The 27,496-nt window shown below is 58.7% G+C and overlaps 13 protein-coding genes across 13 annotated transcripts; 5 read left to right on the top strand and 8 right to left on the bottom strand.

Moving 5' to 3' along the window:
• Positions 1-389: 389 nt before the first annotated feature.
• BDY17DRAFT_310695 (uncharacterized protein) lies at positions 390-2,294 on the top strand (the record flags this gene model as incomplete). The annotated part of the gene is made up of 1 exon (XM_033735469.1): positions 390-2,294. The coding sequence occupies one exon, from the start codon at positions 390-392 to the stop codon at positions 2,292-2,294; it is 1,905 nt and encodes a 634-aa protein (XP_033590315.1).
• A 237-nt stretch (positions 2,295-2,531) lies between these two features.
• On the bottom strand, positions 2,532-4,205 carry BDY17DRAFT_316990 (uncharacterized protein; the record flags this gene model as incomplete). The annotated part of the gene is made up of 2 exons (XM_033736050.1): positions 2,532-2,798; positions 2,892-4,205. The coding sequence occupies 2 exons, from the start codon at positions 4,203-4,205 to the stop codon at positions 2,532-2,534; spliced, it is 1,581 nt and encodes a 526-aa protein (XP_033590314.1).
• Positions 4,206-5,469: 1,264 nt separating this feature from the next.
• Positions 5,470-7,978, bottom strand: BDY17DRAFT_298006 (uncharacterized protein). The gene is made up of 2 exons (XM_033733671.1): positions 5,862-7,978; positions 5,470-5,807 (listed from the first exon to the last, which is right to left on the bottom strand). The coding sequence occupies exons 1-2, from the start codon at positions 7,928-7,930 to the stop codon at positions 5,720-5,722; spliced, it is 2,157 nt and encodes a 718-aa protein (XP_033590313.1). The 5' UTR covers positions 7,931-7,978; the 3' UTR covers positions 5,470-5,719.
• Positions 7,979-9,507, top strand: BDY17DRAFT_298000 (putative BAP31 domain protein). The gene is made up of 4 exons (XM_033733670.1): positions 7,979-8,418; positions 8,587-8,721; positions 8,784-8,887; positions 8,949-9,507. The coding sequence occupies exons 1-4, from the start codon at positions 8,398-8,400 to the stop codon at positions 9,319-9,321; spliced, it is 633 nt and encodes a 210-aa protein (XP_033590312.1). The 5' UTR covers positions 7,979-8,397; the 3' UTR covers positions 9,322-9,507.
• Positions 9,508-11,937, bottom strand: BDY17DRAFT_280917 (histone acetyltransferases subunit 3-domain-containing protein). Its single transcript, XM_033732051.1, has 2 exons — positions 11,043-11,937; positions 9,508-10,947 (listed from the first exon to the last, which is right to left on the bottom strand). Exons 1-2 carry the CDS (start codon positions 11,704-11,706, stop codon positions 9,563-9,565), a joined length of 2,049 nt encoding a protein of 682 aa, XP_033590311.1. The 5' UTR covers positions 11,707-11,937; the 3' UTR covers positions 9,508-9,562.
• A 107-nt stretch (positions 11,938-12,044) lies between these two features.
• On the top strand, positions 12,045-14,234 carry BDY17DRAFT_346275 (uncharacterized protein; the record flags this gene model as incomplete). Its single annotated transcript, XM_033738099.1, has 2 exons — positions 12,045-12,051; positions 12,376-14,234. The coding sequence occupies 2 exons, from the start codon at positions 12,045-12,047 to the stop codon at positions 14,019-14,021; spliced, it is 1,653 nt and encodes a 550-aa protein (XP_033590310.1). The 3' UTR covers positions 14,022-14,234.
• Positions 14,235-15,743, bottom strand: BDY17DRAFT_297995 (uncharacterized protein). The gene has a single exon (XM_033733669.1). The coding sequence runs from the start codon at positions 15,713-15,715 to the stop codon at positions 14,522-14,524; it is 1,194 nt and encodes a 397-aa protein (XP_033590309.1). The 5' UTR covers positions 15,716-15,743; the 3' UTR covers positions 14,235-14,521.
• Positions 15,744-16,392: 649 nt separating this feature from the next.
• On the bottom strand, positions 16,393-16,637 carry BDY17DRAFT_324448 (uncharacterized protein; the record flags this gene model as incomplete). The annotated part of the gene is made up of 2 exons (XM_033737194.1): positions 16,393-16,576; positions 16,633-16,637. 2 exons carry the CDS (start codon positions 16,635-16,637, stop codon positions 16,393-16,395), a joined length of 189 nt encoding a protein of 62 aa, XP_033590308.1.
• A 49-nt stretch (positions 16,638-16,686) lies between these two features.
• On the bottom strand, positions 16,687-17,423 carry BDY17DRAFT_153414 (uncharacterized protein). The gene is made up of 2 exons (XM_033729652.1): positions 16,769-17,423; positions 16,687-16,707 (listed from the first exon to the last, which is right to left on the bottom strand). Exon 1 carries the CDS (start codon positions 17,280-17,282, stop codon positions 16,782-16,784), a length of 501 nt encoding a protein of 166 aa, XP_033590307.1. The 5' UTR covers positions 17,283-17,423; the 3' UTR covers positions 16,687-16,707; positions 16,769-16,781.
• Positions 17,424-18,471: 1,048 nt separating this feature from the next.
• On the top strand, positions 18,472-18,749 carry BDY17DRAFT_324447 (uncharacterized protein; the record flags this gene model as incomplete). The annotated part of the gene is made up of 2 exons (XM_033737193.1): positions 18,472-18,664; positions 18,724-18,749. 2 exons carry the CDS (start codon positions 18,472-18,474, stop codon positions 18,747-18,749), a joined length of 219 nt encoding a protein of 72 aa, XP_033590306.1.
• A 112-nt stretch (positions 18,750-18,861) lies between these two features.
• On the bottom strand, positions 18,862-21,345 carry BDY17DRAFT_297988 (catalase-like domain-containing protein). The gene is made up of 3 exons (XM_033733668.1): positions 20,678-21,345; positions 20,565-20,622; positions 18,862-20,508 (listed from the first exon to the last, which is right to left on the bottom strand). Exons 1-3 carry the CDS (start codon positions 21,286-21,288, stop codon positions 18,949-18,951), a joined length of 2,229 nt encoding a protein of 742 aa, XP_033590305.1. The 5' UTR covers positions 21,289-21,345; the 3' UTR covers positions 18,862-18,948.
• A 2,783-nt stretch (positions 21,346-24,128) lies between these two features.
• On the top strand, positions 24,129-26,007 carry BDY17DRAFT_153367 (uncharacterized protein). The gene is made up of 2 exons (XM_033729651.1): positions 24,129-24,820; positions 24,883-26,007. Exons 1-2 carry the CDS (start codon positions 24,373-24,375, stop codon positions 25,800-25,802), a joined length of 1,368 nt encoding a protein of 455 aa, XP_033590304.1. The 5' UTR covers positions 24,129-24,372; the 3' UTR covers positions 25,803-26,007.
• BDY17DRAFT_153362 (naringenin 3-dioxygenase) lies at positions 25,981-27,438 on the bottom strand. Its single transcript, XM_033729650.1, has 2 exons — positions 26,039-27,438; positions 25,981-25,984 (listed from the first exon to the last, which is right to left on the bottom strand). Exon 1 carries the CDS (start codon positions 27,353-27,355, stop codon positions 26,213-26,215), a length of 1,143 nt encoding a protein of 380 aa, XP_033590303.1. The 5' UTR covers positions 27,356-27,438; the 3' UTR covers positions 25,981-25,984; positions 26,039-26,212.
• Positions 27,439-27,496: the final 58 nt, after the last annotated feature.

Raw genomic sequence — 27,496 nt, 5'->3', positions numbered from 1 at the left:
CCACCACGAGCGCCTCATCTTGGTTGATGAAAGAGACTCCGAGCGTGCCGAGTGAAGCGACGCATCACACTGCGAACGAGGGGTTGGTGGGTGATGGACAACGTGTTCACGAATGACGATGCGTGGGCGACTTCCTCATTTGGCCATCTGTACTGAAGTGGGTCTTAGCGCGGGCACAGACGTCGCGATGTTCCGACCTCACGCCCTCCATCCCTCTTATATTGATCTGACATTAACGCCTTCGGAGCATCCTAAACACTCTTGTACATATCTTGGTTCTTGGTCGTTAAAAGTGGTCATATTCTTCCCTTATCGCTCTTCTTAATCGCCAGAAAGACACGAATCGGCGTCCGGTCCTTGAAATGAAGACAACCTAGCATTCCTACGCAATGGACCGATTACCAGAAGAAGTCATCCTGCATATCCTATCCTTCCTTGACGTTCCAGATGTTGTAAACTTCCAAGCAGTATCCCACCGCTACCTCGCCCCCGGTCGGGACAACACCTTTTGGAAAACCGAAACATTCACCCACTCCCGCGCGGAAGCACTCAGACGTCGACAGCAGCTCATTGACGCGCAAGACTCGCGTCTGGCAGAGTTGAGGAATGCCGTGGCCGCTCTACCCGGATCGGACTTGACGGCATGGGATGTGGCTCAGCTCCGAGGCAGCACGCAGCCTCGCGCATCGTCTGATCCGGTGGCGGAGGCAAGGACGCAACGCTATCGCGCGCTCGTCAGCTGGGAGCCGGGCTACCCCAATGAGAAGTTGAACTACTACGAAGAGTTTGTCCACCGTCATGCAGCTATAAATACTGGCTGGCTGTCACTCCCTGCCAATCATGCCACGGACAAGGAGAATCAATTGGAGGCAACTGGCGTCGCCATCCTCCATGACCACCAGCAGAATGGCCCACAGAAAGTGGTTGCGCCGCTTGACGACGGAAGTATATGCATCTGGGATCTCTCTGCCAGATCCACGTTGAGTTTCGAAGGCCCCGGCGCATTGCTTGCGCAAACCAGGCGAGGCTTACTCACCGGGCTCTCCCCCGATGCCACAACGGAAAACCACATCGTCATGACAGAAACTGGAGCTGTGGAATGCGTTGCAGTCGACAGCGCCACACAAAAGGGCTACTTCGCCATGCAAAATCGTTTGCATGAAGTAGACTTGGCCACCCTGCAGCTGGTCTCCACGAAGCATTATCCTTGGCCAATTACCGCTCTCTCTGAAGCCACAGATCGCACGCCCATAACTATCGGGACGAACATGACAGTGCATCTGCACGACCCTCGAGATGCCGCCTTTGCATCATCACATTCATCATCTGGCGGCGAGCTCATAGGCGGATCCGTCTACTCTCATGCCACTCTCGCCCAGCCCGGGCCGCTCGCAATCCTCCACCACAACCATGCACACCCAGATGAAAGCTCCATTTGGGTCGCCGGCCGCTTCACCTCCCTGCTCAACTACGATCGACGCTTCTTCCCCCGCCTCCGCGGCACAATCCACAGCGGAGCCCGAATCGCCTGTCTATCCTCTCTACCGTACCCGCTAATTTCACACGAGCTAGATCTAGTCCGCAACCCTGAAGCCTCCATCTCCGCCTTGTCCGACGCCCGCAACCGCCAGGGTACCACCATGATGGCCGCGGCAGAATATAAAGGCAAAGGCTCTCTCGAACTCTACGGCCTACCTCGTGTGCAACCCTACCAAAACCGCCAAACAGCGTCTGCGTCGAAACTGCTGTCTGTAGCGCCGCACGGCGGCCGCATAGTCTTCAGCGACGGCGACGGCAATCTGAAATGGGTAGAGCGCGACGGCTTCTCGCACGTGCGCACATTCAACATCAACGACAAGCCGGCATCCACCAATACCGCCTCTGCCACGCAAGACGCCAGCGCATACGGCATCTGGTCGTCAACAGCATCCGAAATGCCAGGACAAGGCGACATTGTGCAGAAAATCCTGCCCATCCGTCCATCGCCTTCCACTCACAATGTAGCCAGCAGCAACAGCACCGACCGGCTAGACATCAACCAATCCAACCTCCTCCTCTGGACGGGCGACGGTGCGCTCGGCGTGCTCGGTTTCGGGCCGCGGCATCCGCTCGGCTCGGCTGGGGAGCAGGAGACGTGGCACGATGCAGTGGAGACGCTGGCGGAGGAGGCGGAGCAGCGGGCCAAGGAGGACGCGGAGCGGCAGTATAATCTCGCGATGCGGCGGGCGTTGGAGCGGAATGCGGACGAGGTGAGGTTTGTGCGGGGGCTTGGGATGGGGTATCAGCGGGGGTGACGAAGAGATGACTCCGAGAAGGACGTGTCATTATTGTATAGAGTGATCGTACGTTCATCCATTCATTTCCAAGTGATATTGCGAAGCAAACAAGGAAGCATCGACATTAACTATCTCCCAAAAACGCCATCGCTTTCGGACGCCATGTAGGCCGGGGGGTATCTCATTCCAAAACCAATCTGTCGCAATATCTGTCCCCCATCAGAACAAAAGCAAAGCAACCAAAAGAAAAGCCCTTCAATGAACAGACACAGACATGGCCCTAAAATTAAGCCGGTAATCCGTCATCCGCGCCCGCCCCGCCGTCGAAGTCGAAACAGAGTACCCAGGCGGCGCATCCGACTCCGGCATCGAGCGCCGCCGCTGAACAGCATCAGCATCAGGCCGCTCCGCCGCCGCGGCAGCAGCAGCTGCATGCTCATGCTCATCGTCCGCCAGCGGCGCCTGGCTCCCAATCCGACTGCGGCCCACGAGCTCCTCGCTAGGCACGCGGATGCGCCTCGGCTGCCAAAAGTCCGCGAAGAAGTTGGCGGGGTCTTCGACGTCGATTTCGGCGTTGTCGATGGAGTCTCTGCGGTCGAGCAGGTCGTCGCCGACGAGGCCTTCGGAGGAGATTTGGATGGGGACGCGCAGGGGGAGGCTGGAGGCGAGGCCGGCGGAGGAGAGGCTGAGGTCGAATTTCAGCGCGTACACGCGGCTGATGAGGCAGGTGTGGAAGGTGGGGGGAAAGGCTTTGTGCGGGGGCAGCTGGACGGGGACGACGAGGCGCGCGGTGTAGTATGCTGCGCCGTCTTTGTACGTCTCCGAGGGCGCGGGGATGCTACCGGGGGATTGCCAGGAGAGGGAGGCGATGGAGTTTGCCGAGTCGCGGCGCTCGAGCACTTCGTCGGGGGTGGTGGGGGTGGGGTGGTGTTTCTTCCATTCGACGTTGGCCATGCAGCGCGAGGACAGGTTGAACTGCTCGCTGTGCAGGCCTTGGGTGATGTCGAGGGTGGAGGCTTGTTTAGTGGGGACGGTGGAGCGGGCGCAGGAGGCGAAATAGGTGGAGACCTTGAGGCGGCTCGAGAGTGAACCGAGTTTGGGGGGCTTGGTTTTGTCGTCGAAGGGGTCGAAGCGCAGCATGATGGTGGCGTGGGTGTTGGTGCGCGCTTCGGGGTTGTCGTAGGATTGCACTTGCAGTGCCGGGGGCTGTGCGGCTTCCATGACCAATGTCCCCACTTTGCCCTTTAGCATGCTCTTGCGGATGCTCTTCTCCTTGCGCATGTTGTACTCGCCCTCCTCGGCGTGGACGTCGAGGGGCGGCTGGACTTCGACGGCGGGGATGACGCGCACTCTCCGCGCGCGCGATGCCATTGTCGAGCGCCAGACCTCGTCGCCGCGGATCTTGACCTCGCTGATCTTGGCGAAGATGCCGTAGCGCACGCTGGCCATGTCGGGCGCCATGTCGTCGAGGCCCTTCTGGCTCGCGCCGAGATCCTTGTCGCCAAAGGTGGGCGGCAGGTGCAGATGGAGGTCGCGAACGGCATCGTTGCGAACCGGGTGCTGGCAGACTCTCGGGAGGAGTTGCTGCGGCACGGCGAAGATGAAAGGAAACTCGTAGGCGACGCCGGCCTGGAGGACGAAGTCGGCGGGGTAGTACTGTTCGTTGCCGGGTTGGGAGAGTTTGAGGAATTGATGATATGCTTCCGAGCGGCCCGACGCAGCAGCGGCGGTGGTGAAGCGCTCGACAAAGGTGCGCGACGTGCCGATGAACTCAATGTCGACGCTATCGAAGCGCGTGTCGTGCGGGGCGGTGATGGTCACCGTGCCCTCGAGGCGGTCGAGGGTGGTGTAGGTGCTCTTGGGGTGGTCGAAGTGGATCTTGATGTCGGGCTTGGCCGTCTGCACCAGATTCCTCAGTTTGGAAGGCATGGTGGTGAAGCCGTCACCGATGGTGCTGGTGGTAGGAGACATGGTCGCGATGTTGCCCGTCTACACTAGATGGGGGGAGGGGGTCGCAGTCACGTGCCAGCCACGTATGCAATGGCGACGTCTAGAGGTGCGGAGAGACGGAGGTGTGGCGAGCAGGCTATCCAATGGCTGCAGCGGAGTAGCGACAGGCCGGTAGAGAGATAGGATGATTCCAAAAAGCTTCGCTTACCGCCACATCAAGCAGAGGGTTGTTGGAGTTATGGGGATGAGGGATGAGGGAATCGGCAATGTGGGGAGCCCGGGTTTCTTTATACGTCTGGCCCTTCTTCTCTGCTGGAGAATGAGTTCCGCCATGGTTGGGGCAACGCCGACACTGCTTGCGCGACAGGGCGCGCGTGGAATGACTCCCTTGACTCATCCCACCCCAATGATCGCAGGATGAACGCGGCGGCTTGCGACTCGCATCGCGCAGCAGCCAATCCGCGCTCGCGCCTCGCCCACTAGCGGCAAAGATCTTTTCCCAAACGCGCTCCTCTTGGCGCGGTGGCTTGCCCTTTGCGGCTCCGGTGTTCGGAGGGCGCAAGAGACATCCACGCCCTATAACGCCTCCTCCAATCGAGGGCATTTTGTCAGCTTACCCGGAATCACGACATGTCGACTGCATGTGATACGCCGCACTCTCGAATCCTTTGGGAGCGTCAGCATTACACCTCTGTGCATCGAGTCACAACCGACAAGAAAGCTTCGTATTGCCCAAAGTCAGGGCACGGAGTTCCGTTGGGCACGCAGCCTTGTTCCGAAATTTTTCCAACATGCCCATATCCACCACGCTGCACCTCTAAAGGCAAGTCGATGCCTCGCCGTGCAACCTCGCCTCGTACAGATGGCCACTGTTCCAACACGCACGCACGCCCATACGACCTGGCCCAGACCCGCCACTTCTCCACCGCAACGAATCTCCAGTCTTTTCTCGTGTTCCTTTCCCCTTTGGTAGTGGCAAAGGAAGCCAAGCCGTGTTTCCACGTGTTTCAATCCCACAGCGCAGTATTCATTACTAGATAGTGGGCGGTTTGGTGGAGCCGATGGGGTGCAAAGGGTGTATTTTTAATCAAAAGTCTCGAAGCACGTGGCGCTTCCGTAAGGAGCAAGAAGCCAGAGAAAATGAATTCCGCGTTGTCCGCCTGGGAACGTCGAACTCCGACGCCGCCCGACGTCGGAATGCCGCCGCACACTCCGTTGTCAGTCATCTATGCCGCACCCCATTGTTGGCGAATGAACATTGATGGATGATCCCTGGCTTGCATGGTTGTTTCATGGAACTTGCCGGAAGATGATGAGTCGATTGCTTGGTGATGCTGCAGAGATGAGGTGATTTCACTCCATAAGCAAGCAACCTAGGCGACGACAAGATGAGCAGTGATCGCCGCGGCTATGGGATAAGCAGTCATCCTTCAGCCTCGATCCTCACTACCCCAGCACTGCTACAGTCCTCTTCCTTCGCCGTCTAGCTAGCCCTAACCCTCCGCTTCAATCTCATAGCTGTTCGACTTGTGCTTCGGCTGGAACCTGAAGTCCTTGTGCGCCGGTCCCAGGAACATCTCACTGTGGTCAACAAGTCAGCCAAACATCCACCACTCGCAACTTCAAGCCACTCACCTGATTTTGATCCAGTCCTTGTAGTTCCCACTACTCAGCAACGTCTCCAGCTCACTCCTCCCCCGGAAAGCAGGCGGCCGATCGCCCAGCTTCGGCGGCAAGTGTTCGAGAAGACCCAGCGGCACGTAGCGACAGCTAAAACTCAGCCACTCCAGCAGGAACTTGCGCGTCGTGCCCACCCCGAGCTCGTCTGAACCCCAGTACTCCAGCCCGTTGCGGGCGAACTGCTCAATGTAGCCCAGCCGCTCCGTCGCCGACTTGTCGAGGTATTGGTTCGTGGCAATCTCTTCGAAAATCCAGGGCTTGACGAGCGCGCCGCGCGCCACCATGCACGCGTCCACGCCGGCGTCGTTGAGATGCGTGTTGTAGTCGACGTGTGAGAGGATGTCGCCGTTGCCGATGAAGTAAGGCATGCCGTCGCGCGTGGCCGTGGTGGAATTGGAGAGGTCGCGGGCGTCAGGTTCGTGGATGGTGTCAACGGCATCGGCGTGCTCGGTCTTGAGTTTGCGCACTAGGTTGGCGCACGAGGCGATGTACTCCCAGTCTGCGCTGCGGGTGTAGCGCTGCTGGCGACTGCGGCCGTGCAGGGCGATGGCTGCCACGCCTGCTGGTCCGTCGCCGGTTTCTTTCGAGTCTTCCGTTCCCAGCACGAGTTTGCGGCAGAGCTTCTCGGCTGTGGGGTGGTTGTCTTTGGTGCCCATGCGGATTTTGACGGTGATGGGCACTTCGCCTGAGACCACGTTCATGCCGCGGAGGATTCTCTCCAGCTTGGTGGGACTGTCGAGCAATGCCGAGCCGGCGCCCTGTCGGAAGACCAAGTCGATCGGGCATCCGCAGTTGAGGTCGACGGCACGAAGGTGAGGAGCCAAAGCAGTGAGGACTTCTGTAGTCTTGAGCGCCAGCCAGGGCTTGTTCGCAGCGATTTGCGCTCCGAATTTCAAGTCTTTGCTGTTGTTGTAATCTGACACGACCGTCTTTCCACTGTACGCGGGAGGACTGAGCTCCGACTCGTGCGCTTTCATCAACGCCCACTCTCCCTTCTCTCCTTGCAGTAAGGGCAAGCCCATGGCCATCTCCGACCACGTCACTTGTGCACCAAGGGATACACACAGCCGACGGAACGGCATGTTGCCCTGTGTAGTCAATGGTGCGAGGATTGGGGTTTCCGGGCCGTAGTAAATCCGTCGTTTCTCGGAGGGTTTGAGTGGAGGCTCGCGGTACGTGGCTCGGTTGTCGTGCTTGCCATTGGTGATTTCGATCCCGTCAGCATCGACCAGCGGCTCGTCCGGTGGATCTTCTTTGGATCGCGCCTCAATCCATTGCAGGTACTGATCGGATTTGGGGGTAGGGAAGATTTTCTTGCGGAGTTTGATCTTCGTGGCAGCATCCACGAGGTTGACCACGCCGTTGCCACTGACACCCTCGTCATCGTCATCGGTCGTACCATTAGTCTGCGTATCCTTCTGCACCAAGACCAATTCCTTGCGGCCATCCTCATGCTCCACTTCCTTGGAATGACTGCTGGCGAAACGACACTTCCAGCCGGCGGAGCAGGTCCCTTTGATTTCAAAGATGGGACACAGGCTGTTGAACGTCGCAAGATCCTCCCTCTTCCCATCCTTCAGATACTTGCGAATGTCATGCTCGTACCGGCACTTGGCTCCGAACTGACAAGCCTGGGGCGAAAACTCATTGACGTGCACGCGGGACTTGCAGAGCTCGATGGCGTCTCTGGAATTCCCAAACTGTCGATTGTGATTCTGGCCGCCTTTGGATTTGGGTCCGCCGCGGCCAGCGGTGGCTTTGGGGTCGGTCTTTCCTGCTGCTTCGGCTGCGTCGTCGTCTGCTTCTGCTGATGCCGCGGATGACTTGGTCATGTCGATGAGGTATTCCGCTTTGATGGGAGCAATCCCTTTTCTGCGCTCCGTTGAGGCTGGCTTGTCCGCAGGTGAAGTATCATGCGAGAGTTTCATGCGCTTAGAAGGAGACTCGGTGACATCTTCTGCCTGGGTGTCCGCCTTGACCGCAGCTGGAGTGGTGGATTGATCCATGGTGTTGGTTTGATCCATTGCCGTTATTTCATCTGTGGACAACGATACTCAGATGGATGTCAACGATGAAGCCTGAGCCACACAGAAAATGGTAAATTCACGTGCGGTCAGTGCTTGTGGCAGAGTTTCCCCTTTCGGTCGTGCCTGCCTTGGTCTGGCAAGCGCCAGCCACAGTGACGTACCGCTCGCGTCTGGATGAGCTGCCGTGACGATGGCATGCCCACCCACCTCTGCAAACGAAGCCACTTTTCCAATTCACGCGTCCTTCATCATCATCAATTCCCTCCTTCTCACCATCTTCACGAAAGAAAGCCCTATTCACGCCCCTTCGCATTCCCCACGTCCACCACTCATCCACATCACACCCATCTCCAAGCCCCCACCCTCCCGCAAACAGCTTCCAAACAGGACACGCAACTCGATTGGAACCAACCCCACCTCTCCAATACCTACCTGCAAGCCCCTCCGTCCTATAAAACGCAGCTATGACGCTCTACTACTCCCTCGTAAGTCTCTTCCTGTCTCCCACCCGTCTCCAACGCATATCACCACCACCGCATCCCACACCGTCCCATCAACAATCCATCCATCACCATGCCGTCTCTCATCTATGCCCCGGTTCAAACCACCCTCCATCCTCCTCCACAAGCCCCAACTAACCCAGCAATGCACAGGTGTTTGCCCTTCTCATGTTTGAGATGGTCGTCTTCGTCTCCCTCATCATCCCCATGCCCTTCGACCTCAAGCGCAAACTCTTCATCTTCATCTCCGAGAACCCGCTCGTGGCCAAACTGCAATATGGCTTAAAGGTGCGTCGTCTCCGCCGCCCCGATAGCCCCGGCATCGCCAAACCCCTAACGATGCAACTCAGATCACTTTCATCTTCATCCTCATCCTCTTCGTCGACAGCGTCAACCGCGTCTACCGCGTCCAAGTCGAGCTCACCCAAGCCAAAAACCAAGGCGGCGCCGCAGTGTACGTATCCCCACACACCTCCCCCGTCTCAATCTCCCACTAACACCCACCCCCCCAACAGCCAAGTAGCAGGCAGCGAGCGCATGGAAGTGCAAGCGCGCAAATTCTACTCCCAGCGCAACATGTACCTCTGCGGCTTCACCCTCTTCCTCTCCCTCATCCTCAACCGCACCTACATGATGATCACCGACATCCTGCGCCTCGAGCAGGAGGTCAAGATCCTCAAGGGCGAGAAGCCGGCCAATGACGAGGCGGCCGCCAAGATCGGCGAGGCCGGCAAGCTGAACGAGATTGGCACGCTGAAGAAGAAGCTGGCGGAGAAGGATCGCGATATTGAGAATTTGAAGAAGCAGGCCAAGGGGTTGAATGATGAGTACCAGCGCTTGGGCGATCAGGTTGCCGGGCAGGACGGGACGCCGAAGAAGTCCAAGTAAAGGAGAGATGGTGAGCCGGTGGTAGGAGGGAGGGTATTGGAATGGATGACGAAGAGATGGCGAGTTGAGCTAGGTAGGGGAGCTGCATATCTATGGGCGGCGTTGGAAAAAGCGCGGACGTATCCCGCATGGAGCGAAAAGTCAAGAAGATCAGGCATCAAGCATGCACCCCAACACATGGAATGAATTTGTTCGCGTAACGTCTGTCATGTCTTCATCACTTCCCAATGGCAACGCATCTTCAATCCCCCTCCGCTTCTCCCGCCTCCGCCTCCCTCTCCGCCTTCTCCAACCGCTTCATACTCGCCTCGTCGAAAATCGTCTCTTCGTCCCCGGGAATCGGCGGCCGCCCAAACCCAACCACAGGCCCCACCATCTCAATCCAATCCCGGCGCTTCTGCATCAACGCCCTCACCCCATCACTCACGCCTCTTCCGCCCCCACCCGCCCCCACGCCCGCCACACCCTTCTGCCCAGGCCTGGCGCTCGAGCCGCCGCCCCCGCCGCCCTTCTTTGATCCCGACTTGCCCAAACTGCGGTTGCGCTTTAGGTACGCCGCGTTGACCTGGTTGTCCAGGTCGTCTGCGATGTTGCTGTACTCCTGCATCGCCATGCGCTCTTCCGTCAGCTCGAGCACGCGCGCTTTGCGCATGTTGTTGATGCGGCTGACGCGGCGCAGTTCGTGCTGCAGCGTGCGCAGCCGCGCCGCCACTTCGTCGTCGTTGTGGGAGGCTAGGTCCGGCATGTCGTTCGGCCCGAGGAAGCCGATGTGCCGCAGTTCTTGGATGGCGCGGCTTTCGATCTCGGCGTAGTCGAGTTGGGGGAGGGTTGGAGGGCGCGGGGCGTCGGGGGGGAGGCAGGTGGTGGGTTTGGTGTCTTCGATTGCTGTTGTGGGTGGGGCGCCGGGGGCGGTTTGATCGGCGTCGCCGTTGAGCATGCTCGTGTCGCCGTCGATGTCTTCGACGGGTTCTTTTTTGCTGTTGGTGCTGGGTGAAGGGCGGAGGATGGAGAGCAGTCGGTTCATGACGGGGCCGAGGCTGATTTCGTCCGTCTCGGCCGTGTCGTCGTTCATGTCTTCCATGCTGCCCCTCGCTTCGTTGGGATTCGGCTCTTGCTTCCTAGGCGGCGCGACACCGTCCATTCCATCTTCCGCGGCCCAGATCTCCTTGTAGCCACGTGGGCCACGCGCAGGGATGAGGTAGGGCGTCACTCGGTCTCCTCTTTCCTTCAAAAATGCCACATCCTCCTCGGTAAAGGGGCGAATGTAGGGTTCGGCGTAGGTCTGGAAGGTGGAGAAGTGGACCTGATTGGCGGGTTTGGCGTTGCTAAAGTCCATGTCCGGAGGATCACCGGCGGTGAGATCCCGCAAATCGCCCTCCGGCCATCGTGCCACGTTCAAAATTGCTCTCTTTTCTTCCTCGCTCATGTCGTCGTGTAATTCGCGGATATCGTAGACGATTGGGTCGTCAAAGAGGGTAGGGTCCTTGCCGAAGAGTCGTTCATATAGCGGTGCAGTTGATGATGGCTCTGCTCGGGACACATCAGAATCGGAGGGAGATGCAGCGACGTCCATCAGATCGACAGGGGGTCGTGGAGAGATGACCGGGGATGGTGGAGGTTTTGCGCCTGTGATTCCGGTGTGTTAGTCGATACTTGCATGTGATTGCACGGCCGCAATACAGCCATAGTCAGTTTCACGCGGACATGTGGATTGCACTCACCTTCATTCACTCCCACTCCATCTTGTCGCGCGACTCCATGTGCGCCAACATTAGGCAGAGCATCCTTCTGCTCCTGGCGCTCGCCCTCCTCCACATCCAGCTCCATTTCATCCGCACTCCTCTTTTTCCCGCTGCCAGCACTTTTGCTCTTCTTCTTCTCCTTCCTCTCCCTCTCCTTCTCACTTTCCTCCTCCTTTTCACGCTTCACTCGCGCTGCATCTTCCGCCGCAGCCCTGCTGGCTTCCTGCTCTCGCTCCATCGCAATGCGCTCCTTGCGCTTCTGCGCGAGCTGGCGCATGCTCCGATCGCAGACCTCGCCGCGCCTCGTCATGAACTTGTTGATGGTTTCCTTGATCTTGCCGTGAAGGGCATGCAGTTCGCGAGCGGAGGGAGGGTCGGCGCCTTTGTTTGCACCGCTTCCATTCGCCTTCTCGATGAGGGCGGAAATGGTGTCATCGTGGGAGACTAGCGCGGCGGTCGGAGTGTGAATGTAGCCTGTCTCTTTGGGGATGGAAGGGGTGGCGATGGCGGATTGTGGAGTTGCTGCTTGGGGGGTAGGGGGAGCGGTATCTCCCAGGGCGGAGAGGGGGGTAGACTGGCGGGATGAGGAGCGTCGATCACGTGCAGTATTTCTCGTGCCCTTCTTGGAAGCGGTCGGCGCCATGTTCAAAGCGTGGAGGAGAAAGGCTCAGGCGAGGGGGGGCAGAAGGGCCCAGAGTTGGCAAGGTCGTGTAACGCGGACGTGAACCATGCGAGTATATCTAGCGCATCCTGTCGATACAGTGTGACGTCGTGCGTTCAAAGACCGTAGTGGGAGTTGGTGGTGATGCGTAGCGGTGAGGAGAGAAGCTGATCAAGATGTCGGGTACAGTCAGGCACGCAGTGAAGGTCAACGTGCAGGAAGTTGAAAGTCCCCACTCTTGGCTTTCTCAGCATTGAGTCAGCGGGCCCACAGCCGGCTCGGAGTCAAGAAACACCAAGCTTTTTTGGCGTGGCGGGCGGATGGGGCGTGCGTGCGTACGCTGATCAAAGCTTCCGGCCTCATCCTTATCCTCCTCCTCTTACATCCTCTCCTCACCATCCGCACACCCCGCTCCGTCCTCTTCGCCGTGTCCAGCTCTCCTCAGTCCGTTGGGGGGTGATCAAGACCGCACGGTTCCGCGATGCTTGTGGCACATCTCCGCACTTGACGCCGCTTGTGAGCGCGCCACCTTATCTACTCGGCCTCTCCCACCGTGACGAGTCACAATGGGTATGTCACATTCCCCCGGCCCTTAATCACGAGTACCGTGACGGCGCCTTGGGACTACAACTCTAACGTCGAATGCTACAGCCGCCTCAGACTACGAGATCGTTACCGAGGTCTTCACCAATCCCGAATGGACCACCCAACGCACAATCTGGACCCTCAGTCCAAACATCTCCTTCTACTACGATTCGTCGTACATTGTCACCCTATCCGACCAGCTTTATAGTCCCAACGACCCGCCCACCGGCCTCCTCTATGTCCCCGACCTCAAAGCCGGCGATCCGTGTATAAATCTGACGGCCCCATACCTCCCTACACACGTTACCAGACTCGCAAATCTGCCGCCTACGTCAGACCTTCCCACATACCTGATTGCCATCGCGCCATGGACGACTACGGAGTGCAACACCCACTATCTCGACGCCATCCCTTTGGAGAACGTGAAAGGCTTCCTCGTTTTCCAGGGCGGTGGTGTATTTCAACCCCCAACCGCTGACGACAACGTGTGGAATTTGGGCAACACCAGCGCAGATGAGTGGAAATCGCAATACACCTTTCCCGTCTTCGCCATCAGTCCCGAACAAGCCGAGAATATTTTGAACGTCAGCGCGCAGTACAGCGGGAACTTGACTGATGTGCCGAATGGGCATCTGTTGACCGAATCCGGGTTCGACTCGCGAGACTATGCGCGCTTGTCTCTGACTATAAATCCCTCCAAATCGCACCCACTGCCGAGTCTGTGGATCTTTGTGCTCGTCGTGTTGGGCATCTTGCTGGCCATCATCTTCCTCACCAGCGTGTTCTTGCATCTATTGCAGGCGCGCCGCCGGAACTCTCTCAGACGGCGAGTGGCGAACGGAGAGGTGGATCTGGAGGCTTTGGGCATCAAACGCTTGACCGTGCCGCAAGACATTCTCGATGAGATGCCGCTGTACACCTACGGCTCAGGCGAGCCGGCAAAGCAGGAATCGACGACCGCCATCACGACCGTCGTGGAGGAATCGGTCGTACCCAATAAACTGGACTCGCCTCCATCCTCGCCTCCTACATCACCAAGTGTGAGCCCTGCGCCGGCACGGAGGGCGCGAAGAGCGAAGCCCCACGTTCCTACGACCCTCCAACAACCCACCTGCGCCATTTGCCTGGATGACTTCGTCGCAGCGCATGGCGGCACACAAGGCACCATCGTCCGCGAGCTCCCATGCCAGCACATCTTCCATCCCGAGTGCGTGGACAACTTCCTCCGCGAAAGCAGCAGTCTCTGCCCCATGTGCAAAAAGACCGCCCTGCCGACCGGATATTGCCCTCGCAACATTACGAATGCAATGGTTCGACGCGAGCGCATGGTGCGCCGCATCCGGCCCCGAGCAGAAGCCAGCGGCGAAGAGGGCGGCGACGGCGCGGACGGAGGAAGGCGGCGCCCCACGAACGCCCTTGCGCGCCTGTCTACCTGGCGCTCCTCCAACCGCTTGCCCTCGTCGACCCAGGGAGCGGATCCAGTGGAACTCACCGAGAGACCTCCCGCGGCAACATTGACTACAGCGCAGCCAACGGACGGCATCAGTACGCCGCCACCTGTACAGCCTCCGTCGAACTCGCGGAGAAGAGAGTGGGCGCGCCGCCGCGCGGAGGCGATGCTGGGTCGGAATCAAGCGCCTGCAGATCCCGAGGCGGAAGAGGAAAGAGCGACACCTGGGTGGCGGAAGGCTTTACGGAGTCTATTCCCCTAAACTCCACCACGGACTGGAGGGAAGCAATTGGAAATCATGGTGAACGACGACGAGGACGGCTTGTACATGCGACGATGTTAGCGTTGGGTCGGGGTATTTGAGCGAGGCGCTTGGGTGTAGTTAGGCGAGTTTCTGGCTTTCGCTATGGGAAAACGATGCGCTGATGGAGGCCACGATCATGTACATATCTTGCGGGAACGAGGAATGGATCTCTGTTTGCTCGCTTTTGGTTGGACAGCCGGCACACGATGTCCATTGTTTGCCTGTCAGTAAATGTCGTTGAGACGTGTGCAACGTCCATGACGCCGGCGTTTGGTAGTGCAAGATGGGGCTGGCAGTCACAGCGTTCGTCCGCCGTGACTCCGTTTCACCGCCGCGGCCGCTTGACATCCGATTGACGTCTGCGGTACAACAACGCGAGGACAACGCCACACATGTGACGCATCGAATTCGCCCCGGCACCCCTGCTAAACAGCAAAAGCACTTCTCGCATCCCGCGCTCATACGAGAAACGTCCAGAAGCTGGGATATACAAACTCCTCCTCGAAGATGCGCTGCACCTGCTCGAGGATGAACTTTTCAATCTTGCCCACGTTCTTCAGCACCTGCTTGCCCTCCCCCGTCTCCCCCATTTCGCTCTCAATCTTAATCTCCTCGAGCAAAGCGCCGACTCTACTCGGCTGAGCGGTCGCGGTCGTAGTGGGACTGCCGCCGCCGCCGCCGCTTTCCTCTCCGCCGGGCGACTGCGGCATCGTCGCGCTCTCGCTTCCCACCAGCGCTTCTGCGTCCTCCGGACTGAGGAAGCACAGATGCGCGCGCTTCTTGATGGACGCGAGCACGCCTACGCCATTGAACGTGATGCCGGTGATGGTGAGTTTGAGTGGGATGCCGACGAAGCTGGGCATGGGGAAGTCGAGGAAGACGTCGGCGGTCATGGAGAGGCGCACGTCGCCGGAGTAGGTGGCGTGGAAGACGACCTGTAGGTCTTCGGGGTTGCGCTCGACTTCTGTGGGTCGGGGGGTTTGGGCGTCGTCTTGGCCGTCGAGGGTGGAGGAGGCGGCGCGGTGGGAGTCGAGGTTTGTGTAGTCGCGCGAGACGGGGCGGGAGGTCGGGGAGGCGCTGGATGTTGGCGAGGTGGGTTCGTTGGAGACTCGTTGGGATGGATGTGCGGCGAAGGGCGTGGTGCCGTTGGCGTAGTGTTGCGCTCCTGCTACGGCTGCCAGAGGCGTGGTGGTGCCAGGGATGCCGGGGAGATGGAAATAGCCAAAGTTGGAGGTGCTGCCCAGGATCGCTCCCCGAGTGAGAGAAGGGCTGGCAACGGCATCGAGCAATTCGAGCTCCGAAGGCCGGCGGGAATGATCTCTGCTCCGCCCGTTGCGAGCCCCAGCCGCGGAATGCAAAGGCGGTTTGACATGAGTAGGAATAGGCGTAGGCCGCTCATTCAGCTCCTCGTCCTCCGCATCCTCACTCCCATCCTGCGTCTCGTAAAAGTCCGGCAGAGGCTCGCAGACATCCTTCAGCGTGATTTCGGGCGCGACCGTGCCGAAATCAAAGGCATGCACTTTGACCGAGCGGATCAGTTTGGGGAAGGAGATTTGCTGGAAGCGCTCGTGGATGAAGTCCCGTATGCCTTCGGCGAGTGCTTGTCCATCGGGCCCTCCTGTCAGCGTCTCCCAGTTGATGTCAACCGACATTGGGTTGGGGAGGAAGGGTTAATGAGGGCGGACCTGAGGAGAGATGAAGTGAGGTATCGCTGGTCGTTCTCTGTCTTGATTGGCCAATCGCCGCTCTTGGCGACGTCTCTACGGAACTCGAGCAAGTGCAGCACAAGTTGTGCAACTTGACTGCCGCGCAATGTTTCACAAAGAATCAAGATGTGGCTGGATCTTGTGCTACAGTCCTGTCAAAGCTCGTGCGTCTTCTGTACAACACGGCAAATTGTGTCAGGTGTTGGTACTGCAGCGGGCAAATTTGCAGCAAACGCCGTGCTCAAACGAGCGATGATGAATGTGAGGCAGGACACTTAGAATAGACGAAGGAGAAGGAGGAAATAGTCATGAGTGTAAGCGACCTCTCACGATACGTTGGAGTCGCTATGAAATTACCCACAAGAAGTAAGGTCGAATGCTGTCCTGCACCAATGCCGCTGGTATCTCGTGACGCTCAAAGTGCAACAAACACTCCAACCGCCCAACATGAAATCACAAGATTGCCGTGCCCAATCTAACCCCCCAGCGCCGTGTCGCTATGACCGTATGACTGAAAGCACACAAACTCCATCCAAGCCATTGCACCTGTGGAATGTGCACCCTGCACAACCGGTCAGCCGACGAGGAAGCAGACGACACTGACAGTTGCTTGCATACCACGTCTAGCCCTCGCCGCAGTCGAAGCACTTTGTCTCGTGATGGACGGAGCGGTTGTTGAGCACGCCGCACGCTCTCCGCTTCGACACGGCGCAGCCGGCCTTGTCGACTCGGTTGTGGCCGCAGAGGTAGTAGTGGGTGATTTGGACACACTTGTTGACCAGCTCGATGAAGTTGTAAGATGGAGGGCTATAAGTATTAGTCGGGCCCGGGGTTTGGTAGCTGCAGGAAGCATGCGCACTCACTGCATTGTGGCGTCCTGTGAATGGGTTCTGCTGTCGGTCGAAAACATGTAAGAGAGCGCAGAGCAGAGACAAACTCTTATGCTTGCTTCGATCAGCGTTGTCAAACAGATGAATGAGCGACGCTGTGTGTCGTTACCCCGAGGCAAGAACTACAGCTGGTTCCAACGAGACGGCCCGTGGCATGCATGATCCATGCAAGGGCCAAACAGTGCAACAACACAGCTCATGACATCTTTGCGCGGACGGTGTTTGTTTGATACGCGATATGTGTTAGCCTGCTGATCGACCAGGAGCTCGCATGGGGCATCGGGTCGGCCTTCCATCTTGGCAGCCGAACCCATCCTAGCGAGGTACGGTGCAGGCTGTTGTGGAGGTTGACGAGTCAGTCGAGGAGATGAGGTCGCACGCCATTGTCCACAGCCGTACGCGGCGAGGGGATAATAATGGAGCCATCGATGGTGGCCGCTTCGACTTGCTGCCGGTCCTACGTTTGGTTCAGCCGAGCTACTGTCGGCCCTACTTTCGATGCGCCATTGCTGATGCAGTGCTGTAGGCGAGCGAAGACTGGTGCGACGAAATCGCAAAGTGCATACTGCAGATTGGCTGGGGGGACTCAGTCGGATCATCGTAAACAGATGCATATGCTGCATATACGGCGGCAGGGGTTCCCAAGCCGTACACTTTCCAACACATGCATAGCCTTTTCATGCGTGTACACCACAGGCAGCCCGCATGTCTGCGGCATATTAGCCCGAGGATCTCGCAGGGCCGTGTCGTGCAAATAACATCTCATTTGACCGCGCAATCACCGGCAATTCACATCAAGTTGTCGATGAAGTTGTCGAAGCTCAGGCAACCAGACACCTTCCCGTCGAAGGGTATGCCTCAGGTTGCATTCTAGTGAGATGCACGGACGGCGCCGGAGAAGTCAGCCGCGGGCCAACCTCCATCCATCCAACTCCCTTCTGTCCGCGCATCCAAGAAACCGGTCCGTCACGCGCTCCAGCAGCCACCGAAAATAAGTCGTGACGCAGTCGAACTAGAGCTAGCCCGGTTTCTCTTTCGAGCTCCTTCCGAGTCTTTGTTCAGCGTTCCCTGTCCACACCTCGACAGCCACCGCCTCCTTTGTGATGGCCTTGGAAGCTGACGTTGCGCCTACATCAGACGCCGTATGCATGACCTCGCACCACTCGGGAAGTGACCGATCTTAGCGACCGCATCCAATGCTTGCAAACCCCAAGTCTGGAAAAGCAATCTCGAAGCCATTGGCCGCGTCTGCCGCGCCTCTTATCAATGTACCCGACCTGCTGACACCTTGTCGAAAGCCTAAACCCGAAGGCAGTTCCCTTGTCCCGCGTGCACGCTGGCGAACCACGCACTCTCTCCACGTCGCGAAAGCTTCCCACGGCGCGCCATCATTGGCTCCCCTAACCGCGGGAATGCCCATTCCTTCCTCAGCCTTCCGTAGTGGTTGCGTCCAGACTCGTTCGTAGCCTAGGCCGCGCTCTCTTCTCTTCCACACGTGCGTCACTGGTTGATGGGCTGCCGCATCCCGCCGTCACTGCCCTACCTTAATCTCCCACGCAATGACGGGGGACGCGATCACCAGATCTGAACGCCCATTAGTTTCCGCCAGGTCAGGGATCTTGGTAACGAGTGTCTGGGGTATGTATACCTCGGGTCTCGTCCTCGTCTTCTCTCCGCATTTATGCTCTACCAAAGCGACAAGTATACTATCCCACAACCTGCACACCACGCCTGCCTCCATTCGTTCTGAATCCGCCAATAACAACCCCCTTCAATCAGCCATAAAACCCAGCACCATCTCCCATCCCAAACATGCCACCCACAACCACCGACGCCAAACTCGCCTTCCTCAGCCTCCTCCCCTTCCAATCCACCAAATCCGCACCCTCGACATCCGACGTCATCGAGGAAATCAAAGCCGCCGAGCCCGGTAGCGATAACACCACCAAAGCGCGCCGCTCGAGCGAACTGTCCACCGGCTCTGCGGCTTCGACTGCGTCGTCCAGTAGCTTTTTGAAGCTGGGACCTATCCATTCGGATGACTAGACTGTTCCGGTGCTAAAGTGTGTGTTTTGACGGCTGTTGCATGAGGGCGTTGAGGTTGTTGCGTTAGGCGAAGGGGCCGTTGGCGTATCAAGTTGCACTCGTACTCGAGCGAGTCCGATGCGGTGTGTTGTTTGGAAAGAAGATCCCTGCGAGAAAGCAGCGCTGTATCCTTATTCGTGTCATTGACTACCTAGCAATCGGCATGTACGTGTATCTTCTCGCGCCGCAGGGGCCATTATCCATCTAATAAGCCACCATCGTCGACAAGCCCTCCAGCTCCCGCTCAAAGTGCTTATGCTGCGAGATGGCGAAAAAGTACGCATCAACAAAGTCCGCCGCGCCCTTGGCCATCTTCAACACCTCCTTGAAGCTCTCCGGCTTCGTGCGGCTCGCAGTCACAACGCCATAGCTGTCCACCACGCTTTCCGAAGAGCTGAACTCCACGCCGGGCAACGCAGCCGCGTCTCGCACCAGATCAACGCCCTCGCCCACCGCGCCGATGGCTTTCAGGTGAGCGAAAGCTTCTCGCACCCAGTGTAGTGCGCGGCCGCTCTTGCGGAGCGTCGCTACGCTGTCTGCCCCGCCTGGGATGAAGACTGAGTCGAACATGGTGCTGCGCATGCCTTCGAGGTGATGGTCCGGCGTCACGCCCTTCGAGGAACCCTTCTGCTCTCCCGCGGCGTAGATGGCGCTCCGGCGTGGGCCGATGGTATACGGCACGGCTTTGGCCGCTTTGAGCGCCGCCACGATCCCGTTGTACGCCACGGCGTCGAAACCGTCCGCGATCAAAATGGCGACACGCCGGGTTTCGATCGTAGGGTTCTTGGGCTGGAACTGCGTCTGGCTGAGGCGGGACGTCTTGCCGTGGTTGGGTCGGCCGGCTTTCTGCGGGACGGAGCCGCCGACCATTTCCGCCACGCTTTGGGCGAGGCCGAGATCGATGTCGGCTAGGCGCTGCGACATGCGCTCGTAGACGACGGGGTCGTCGCAGTGGTCGAGCTCGAAGCTGAACGAGGCGGCAATGTGCGACTTCTCCGCTTCCGTCTGCGAGTTGTAGAAGAGCTGGGCTTGGCTGAAGTGCTCCTGGAACTTCTTGGAGCGCAGGCGTTGCTTCATGCCGGCGACCTGTTGGGGGTAGTCGATGTACGCGCCCTCCTCCTTCTTCGCCGGCGGCGTGGCTTCGTAGCGATTGGGCCAGTAGTTGACGGTGCCCTTCGTGATGGTGTGACGGAGCTGGCCGTCGCGGTTGTTGTTCATGACGGGGCACACGGGCTTGTTGATCGGCAGCTCTTGCCAGTTGGTGCCGAGACGGCTGAGCTGGGTGTCGAGGTAGCTGAAGTTGCGGCCTTGCAGGAGCGGGTCGTCTGAGAAGCCGATGCCCGGGACGACGTGGCCAGTGCAGAAGGCGACTTGCTCCGTTTGCGTGAAGTACTCGTCCGGCATGCGGTTGAGTTCGAGCTCGCCAACGTACTGCACGGGCACTTGTTCCTCCGGCCAGATCTTGGTGGCGTCGAGAATGTCGAATTCGAAGTCGTGCTCTTGGCCATCGGGGATGATCTGGACGCCAAAGTCCCACTTGGGGTAAGAGCCGTTGGTGATGGCCTCTTCGAGATCTTTGCGGTGGAAGTCAGGGTCTTGACCAGCAAGCTTCAATGCCTCGTCCCAGACGAAGCTGTGGACACCAAGCTGTGGTGTGAAGTGGAACTTGACAAAGAAGCGCTCGCCCTTGGCATTCAGGAGGGTGTAAGTGTTGACACCGAAGCCTTGCATCATACGGTAGGAGCGGGGAATTCCACGATCAGACTGTGAGATGCGTTAGACGTTAAGAGGACCGCAGGATACACGCAGGCAGTGCTTACCTGTTGCCACATGAACATATGAGTGGCTTCACTATGAAGGTACTGAAAGTCCCAAAAGCTAGACGTTGTCAGCATCCACCAGATGGCGATCAAAGTGCAGACTAAAGGCTCACTTGTTGTGGGCGCTCTGGGCCTGCGGAACCTCGTTGTTGGGCTCCGGTTTGGCAGAGTGGACCATGTCGGGGAACTTGATCGCATCCTGAATAAAGAAGACCGGCATGTTGTTCCCAACAATGTCCCAGTTGCCTTCCTCGGTGTAGAACTTGACCGCGAAGCCGCGCACATCACGCACAGTATCGGCCGAGCCACGGCTTCCAACCACCGTGCTGAAGCGGGTGAAGAGAGGCGTTGAGCGAGAGGTGTCGGTCAGAACGCCCGCAGTCGTGTACTCCTCCAGACTCTTGTGCAGCTTGAAGGTACCGAACGCACCGGCGCCGCGTGCGTGGATGACACGCTCAGGAATGCGCTCATGGTCAAATCGATGGATTTTCTCGCGGGCGGCGTGGTCTTCCAGCAACGATGGTCCGGTCTTGTCGTCGGTGACGACCTTCAGCCAATCGTCCGTGTTCTCCTGCTTCACGCCGTAGTCGGTGGTCAGCCGGGCGTTGGGATTGTTGTAATCCTTTGTGTCCTTGGCCATGCTCGCCAGCTTGTGGCCTTCGAGCGACCCGTTCAGCGTCTCTTGGAGTTGTTGCAAGCCCGAAGAAATTGCGGTGGAGGCCATGGTGAAGGTGTAGTGATTGGAGGGAATTGAATAAGAGAAAAACGAACTTGCTTACCGTTGCTGCCCTGTATATATATAGAGAAAGACGATTGGCACCAGCTGACTTCATCTGGTCGTCATCATCTACATGCAGTTAAAGCGAGCGCTGGAGAGCTGTTCCGAAGGCCCAAGCCGCCACACCTTCCAATCAGTAGAGCAATAGCGAGGTTGGGTAAGTCTAATGGCATCGCTTCTGCTCACCGGGGGCCTCAGCTTGGTGACTCCAGCAAGGTGGGGTCGTGTCAACACCAATGAGACGTGGCAGTTGCTCATCATTCCAACGTCACTGTGATGCTTCATTTAGTCTTGACGAGGTTAGATGCCCAATGTCAAAATGCAGCTTTCTCGGAGGATTCGCAAAACTCTGGGTCCGTGATGCTGGACGGAAGGAATAGTTATGTAGTCTTGATGTCGTGGGTGTCTTCGGTGTGGGCAGGCTGTCGGCTGGTGTGTAAGTGGCAACGGAACAAAGTCAAAAAGCTGACGACATTTGCACGTCAAACCGTGCTGGTGGGATCGGCACTTGAGGTCATTATGATCGACATTTGGACAGAGCCGCCTGGCACATGAAAGCAACCAGGAAGGCTGCCTGCATTCTAGCACTTCTTCGGCTGGCCTTTCGCTCAAGACTGAGTGCCTTCGAGAGAATCGGCACCGCCGTTCAACGCTGAGTGGTGAGAAGCCTCATCCGCCCCCATCTCGACAGCCGTGGGTATCAATGTGAATTCGCAACTCCCCGGCAATGTATGTGGTGGCAGGAGTGTGGAGCTTCGTACGGGGACGAAGGTTGTATGTCTAAGAGAAAAGCCCTCCGTCTCACCTTCAACCGAGCGTGGCCGAGTGGTGAAGTCGTCCAGGCGTTCTAGACTTTGCATGCCCACATTTCAGCCTCGCGGAAGATATGCGTGCGTGCGGGAGACTCCGGCAAAGGACGTAGACAGGTTGGCTTCGCATGTTTGGCCATGGCATGTAGTGAGAAGCTTGTTTCGAAACCGTGAGCGCTTTTTTGGAGGGTTGTAGTGCCGGACCCTGAAGTGGGCGTTAAGGGGAGAGGATGCATGCGGCCAACAGATTCCTTTCACTCCTAGCTTCGCATCGCACTCATGCAATGCACGCTGTTCGGCAGGAAACGTGGCTGCAGGCAGCGTAATCATCCTTGAAAGTTGAGCCGAGGATTACGGGAATGCGCGACTGGCCTGACTGATGATTAGTTGTCGACGAGCAGACGCGTGCAATTGGCCTCGTTACGTACGCCATATGGAAGTGGTGCAATAAATAAAAGGCACGCGCAAGACACCTAATTTTGCGCAAATTGCGGGCAGGCTGCCTGGCGCCGGCTGCTCACCGGGCGACGGTAGATGGGATGATGATGGGATCGCGTGGCATTGCATCATCCACTCAGCAGTTTGATGGCAGGGAACAAGCATCACGGCAATACGCTGCCGACACGCTACGGGCATGAGGTGCCGAGTGTGGCCGCGTTGGCCTCACCCATCTCTCGCGTACGCCTCCCCAACTCCTGCAGGGAGAAGGCCAAAGGATCGTTCTAGAAACGTGCTGCCACGTGCTGCCGCTGCGCGCCAGCGAACTCTAAAGCCGCGCTACTGCACTCCCCTCGAGCCCGGATTGGACGCTGACGAGAAAGAAGTTTTCCTCCAGCATTGGCCCGCCTGGACGGCACTGGCCCGCCGAAAGACCCTCCGAAAGAAGATGTCATGGGTGTGGACTCGTTCCGCTTTTCATCGGGTCGTCAAAGTATCATCAGGTTGCCATCGACGCATCAAGGTCCTGCGTGTACCCCCGCCGCGCCACGCCAGCTCCTCATGAGGCGCCGCCATTCTGGGCTTTGGGGATCCGACATGCACGCCGCGAGGGGATGAGCTCTTGGGGGTAACACTTTTGGTTGCCTTCGGCCATGTCCTACAGTATCAGGTAATCGGCGGCCAGGCACTTTCTTGCTTGTCCGGCAACACTTCCCTTTCGGGCGTCTGCGCCGTTGCGCTTGCCCTCGGTGGCTTGCCGCTTATTTTGGGTACAATGGCAATCTTCATCTTCTCGACACTGCTACACACCCGCCACCGCAGTTGCTGTGAGTGAGAGACGTGTTCAATCAACCTCCGCTGATGGGCATCTTCCATCCTCCCCCCCAGCCCTTCCCTCCTCAGTGACATTCGTACATGGTCATGTACGGAGGGAAAAGGACAGCACTCCGGGCTAAATAGGGTGCAATTCAGCCTATGTGCGCCCCATGCATGGCGCTCCGTGCGTGGCTTTCCCTCGGATCACAACTCCGGACACGTGGGAGGTGGGATCGAGCGCACCGTGCCCGAAGGCCACGCGAGATGCGGCCGCGCATGAAACTCTATGCATCATCGCTCCCCAGTCATCAGCTCATCGTCGCATGCGGCTTGTGCTGCAGTGGCTTCGGCCGATACGCAGCTGCTCTATTGGTGGCCCGGCACCCTCATCCTTCTGGCCAATGCACCGGCTGTTGAGGGACGAGCCACTAAACCGCTCTGCCGGACGCCCACCACATGGCAAGACATCTCGCTTCTGACGACAACGGCGCCATTTGGCTAGTGCAGCACCGACTGCCGGTACACTACCTTGCGCTCGCCGGCGCCCGACATGCGCCATCGTCAGCCGACGGCCCCCAGAATGGCACTGCCGGGGCGTATGGCGCTTTGCATTCCTCTGCGGAATCCCCCCATCCTTTTTCCCTCTTGCGTACCTTCTCGGCCACCTGCCTTATCTGGCCCACTCTCATCTCCAGACTCCAGCGCTAGGCGGGTTGTTTCATAAAAGGATCACTCCCCAGGTTCGGCGTATAGCCTTTCTCTCTCTCTCTCTCTCCCTCTCCCCGACCCCTACCTTTTGCTCACCACCGTCCGGCGTTGGAGGTCTGTTGAATGTGCCATGCTCGCCGCCCCGCTCGCTTTCGTACCTGCAGCTCTGGCCTCATGACCTCACGCATCTCACGGCTACTCGTCCCGCACTACTGAAGACCCACCACCCGTCGATCGCGATCCCCAGCACTCCCAGCCCATGACGTGTGTCCTGTTACCGCCCCAGCCTTTCAGTCTGATGGGCGGATGGCCAGCTATGAACCCGACTGGCGGCTCATCATTCCAGTCGCACTCCGACTCTCAGCAATATGGCCTGACCATGTCCGAGCCGGAGTCGGCGTCAAGCAGTTCCAACAAGAAGAGGGCGTCCCGCGCGGGCACAAGGAGCGTCTCCACGCTGTCCGCCGCCCAGCTCGATCGCAAACGAGCAAATGACCGCGAGGCGCAACGCGCCATTCGCCAGAGGACAAAGGCCCAGATCGAAGGCCTGGAGAACGGCATCAATGACCTTCGCGCCGCCAAAGAGGCTTCCGAGAAGGCGCTCGCGGTCGCACAGCAACGAAATCGCGAGCTCGAGGAAGAGGTGTCCTTTCTCCGTGCCAAACTGAGCCAGCGTGCGGGAGTCTTTGCTGCCGAAGCGGCTTTGGGTATGTTTAGGATGCATTCTATGCGCGCAGTACGCATTGCTAACTCTCATGGCAAGCCCAAGACTCGGCGGAAGTTCGCAAGTCATCGCTGCGATCCAATTCCACCGTACACACCCACGTATCGGCATCGAGCATGCCCGTAGCGGAAGTTGCGCATGCACCACCCACTCTGCATCTAGCTACACAACAGGTGCCGCATCCGAGTCATGGCTTCTGGCAGCCATCTCCGAACGAGCTTGTCCAAGTCCAGACCGCGCCAGCGACGATTCAAGACGCCAAATCCGCACACATGGTGAGGAGCCTGTCGGACTGGAGAGCGCACGAAGGCGTGCAAAGCGCGGGACCGCATTCCGACGTCGTCCACGACGCCGTCCAATCTTCGGTTCATGGAACTTACCCTTCCTCCGTCGCCAACCAATTCTCGCAATTCGCGACCCCGTCGATACAGCACGCGTACTCGGGCTCGGCCATGCCTAGCCGAAGCGAGACCACCTCGCCGCAGGATCGACAGTATCCCCAGGCTGTGCAACAGCAAATGTATCCATCGCAATCCGCGCTTCACCACCATCCCACCTACCAGCCCACCTCCGCACCTCATCCGCCACCTCCTTCACAACAACAGCAGCAGCAAGCGCCGACACCCACGCAAGCGACCTACCAGCCGGTCGACGTGAGCGCCGCAGTCGGCTATCACGCCCAGCCCCAACAACAGCAACAGCAATCCCGACAACCCTCCCCGCAAGCAGCGGCCCCGGCCCCCGCCGCGCAACAGCAACAACAGCAACAACAGCAACCGCACCTCTACGCCTCGCAACCGCAATACGCCATGCAGATGGAGTCGCGCCAGCCAGACCCTGCGCTGAACTACGGGCATCCGCAGCAGCCGAGCCCGCACTATCACCACCAGCAGCATCAGCATCACCTTCACCAGGCGCAGATGCAGCAGCATCCGTATTCCATGCCGCATTATGCGAGTGGTTGAGGAGAAATTGGATGGTGGGAGGAAGACGACATTACGATTTGCATTGCGCTGTAGCAATCATCCCTTCTTGACGATGCCGAACTGGCCGGGTCGACTCGATGGCGACCATGCATGACGACGGACGCATCGTCAGATGCTGCTGTGACAAACAGGAGTGACGAGACGGATGACCACGGCACACCCTCGCGCGATTAATGAGGAAATGCGGCACGACGAAAGGACGGGAGCGGCGTTACCGATCACAGAGAGCGAGTGAGCGATAGAGATTCTGCTCTATTTGAGATGCCCCATGCACGAAGTTGATGCCCCCATTGTAAATAATATTTGTACCATTAGCCACCCCCCAAAAAATCAAGTCGTTGAGTTAGGGACCCATCACATTCTAATTCGCCCCCAACAGACCTCGAGATTCAATGCGCCTGGATGGGCTGCTTCGCCGCACCCGCACTCCCAAAAGCCTTCGACTCCGACGCGCCGTCCAAACTCGCCTGCTCTGCCTGCGCGGCGCGCAAACTCCGCAGCAAATCGGGGTACCAGCGCTCGCTGACGTCCGGATGGCTCTTGATGCGATTCATCAGCGTCGCCTCGCCCAAATGCGCCCACTTGCCTTTGACGAATGTGAATTCCACGTCGTCCTTGCGCCCGCCTTCTTTGTCCAGCACTTCCTGCCGGAGTGCGCGCACGTGGGCCGGCACGTCCATGGATTCGAATTTGGCGTCGTAGGACACGCCTTGGAAGAAGGGGATGCTGTAGCGCGGGCCCTGGCCTGCGGCCGGCGAGACGACGCGATGGGTGGTGCTGGCGCACACGCCGCCGGTTAGGGCTTCCAGGCCTTGGCCGATGGCGACGACGAGGGTGCCGCGGATGGGCGGCACATCGATCCATTCGCCGTGCGTGTTTTGCGCCTGCAAGCCGCGGTGCGGACTCGCTTGCAGCAAGTACGAGGTCAGCATGGAGTCCTTGTGCGGGCCGACGCCTTGGCCGGCGCCCTCGCCGGAGTCCGGGTACTTGACGATTTTCAGCTTGTGCTGCTGATTGGCGTCGAAGAAGGGGTCGAAGGCGGTGGGCGGCAGGTCGAGGGACTCGGCAATCAGGCGCATGAAGAAGATGCTCACGTCCGACATTTGCGCCATGTACTGCTCGTACAGCTGGCGGAAGCCGGGGAGGAGCGCGTCTTGCGGCCATTGGTTGGGAGCGAGGAGGTTGTAGTACAGCGGGTCGGTGGGCTTGGGGAGAGGCTGCGGCGTGCTGATGTCCATTTGCTCGCGCCAGTCGGCTTTGTGCGCGGTGATTTCATTCCCGAGGCGCGAGTAGCCTAGGAAGCTGCGCTCGTTCTTCATCTCGATGCGCAGCTTCTCCGCCTCGGGGAGATCGAAGAAGCGGATCCCGGCTTCGCATACCCGGTCGTACAGGTCTTGCTCAATGCCGGCGTTGGCGATGTACAGGAAGCCGACGTTCAACAGCGCATCGCGGAGTTTCTTGAGGAAGGCCGGCTTCGTGTGCTCCGCACGGGCTTCGGCGATGTCGAGCACGGGGATTTCGGTAAAGGCCATGGTGGTAGATGGACTGGCGATATCGGAAGGGGAGGTGGCGACAGCCAGCAAGTTGAAGCTACGTCTACCTCGCCTGCACGAAGCCGATGAGGGTCGCCAGGACGAGAGTCTTGGAGACGATGAGGAGGAGGAGGGCGCCGA

Source organism: Neohortaea acidophila (genome assembly GCF_010093505.1).
Source record: "Neohortaea acidophila strain CBS 113389 unplaced genomic scaffold BDY17scaffold_5, whole genome shotgun sequence".
In the NCBI taxonomy this organism is placed as follows: domain Eukaryota; kingdom Fungi; phylum Ascomycota; class Dothideomycetes; order Mycosphaerellales; family Teratosphaeriaceae; genus Neohortaea; species Neohortaea acidophila.
The sequence above is the reverse complement of the archived record's forward strand: the minus strand, read 5'-3'. Positions and strand labels throughout refer to the sequence as shown.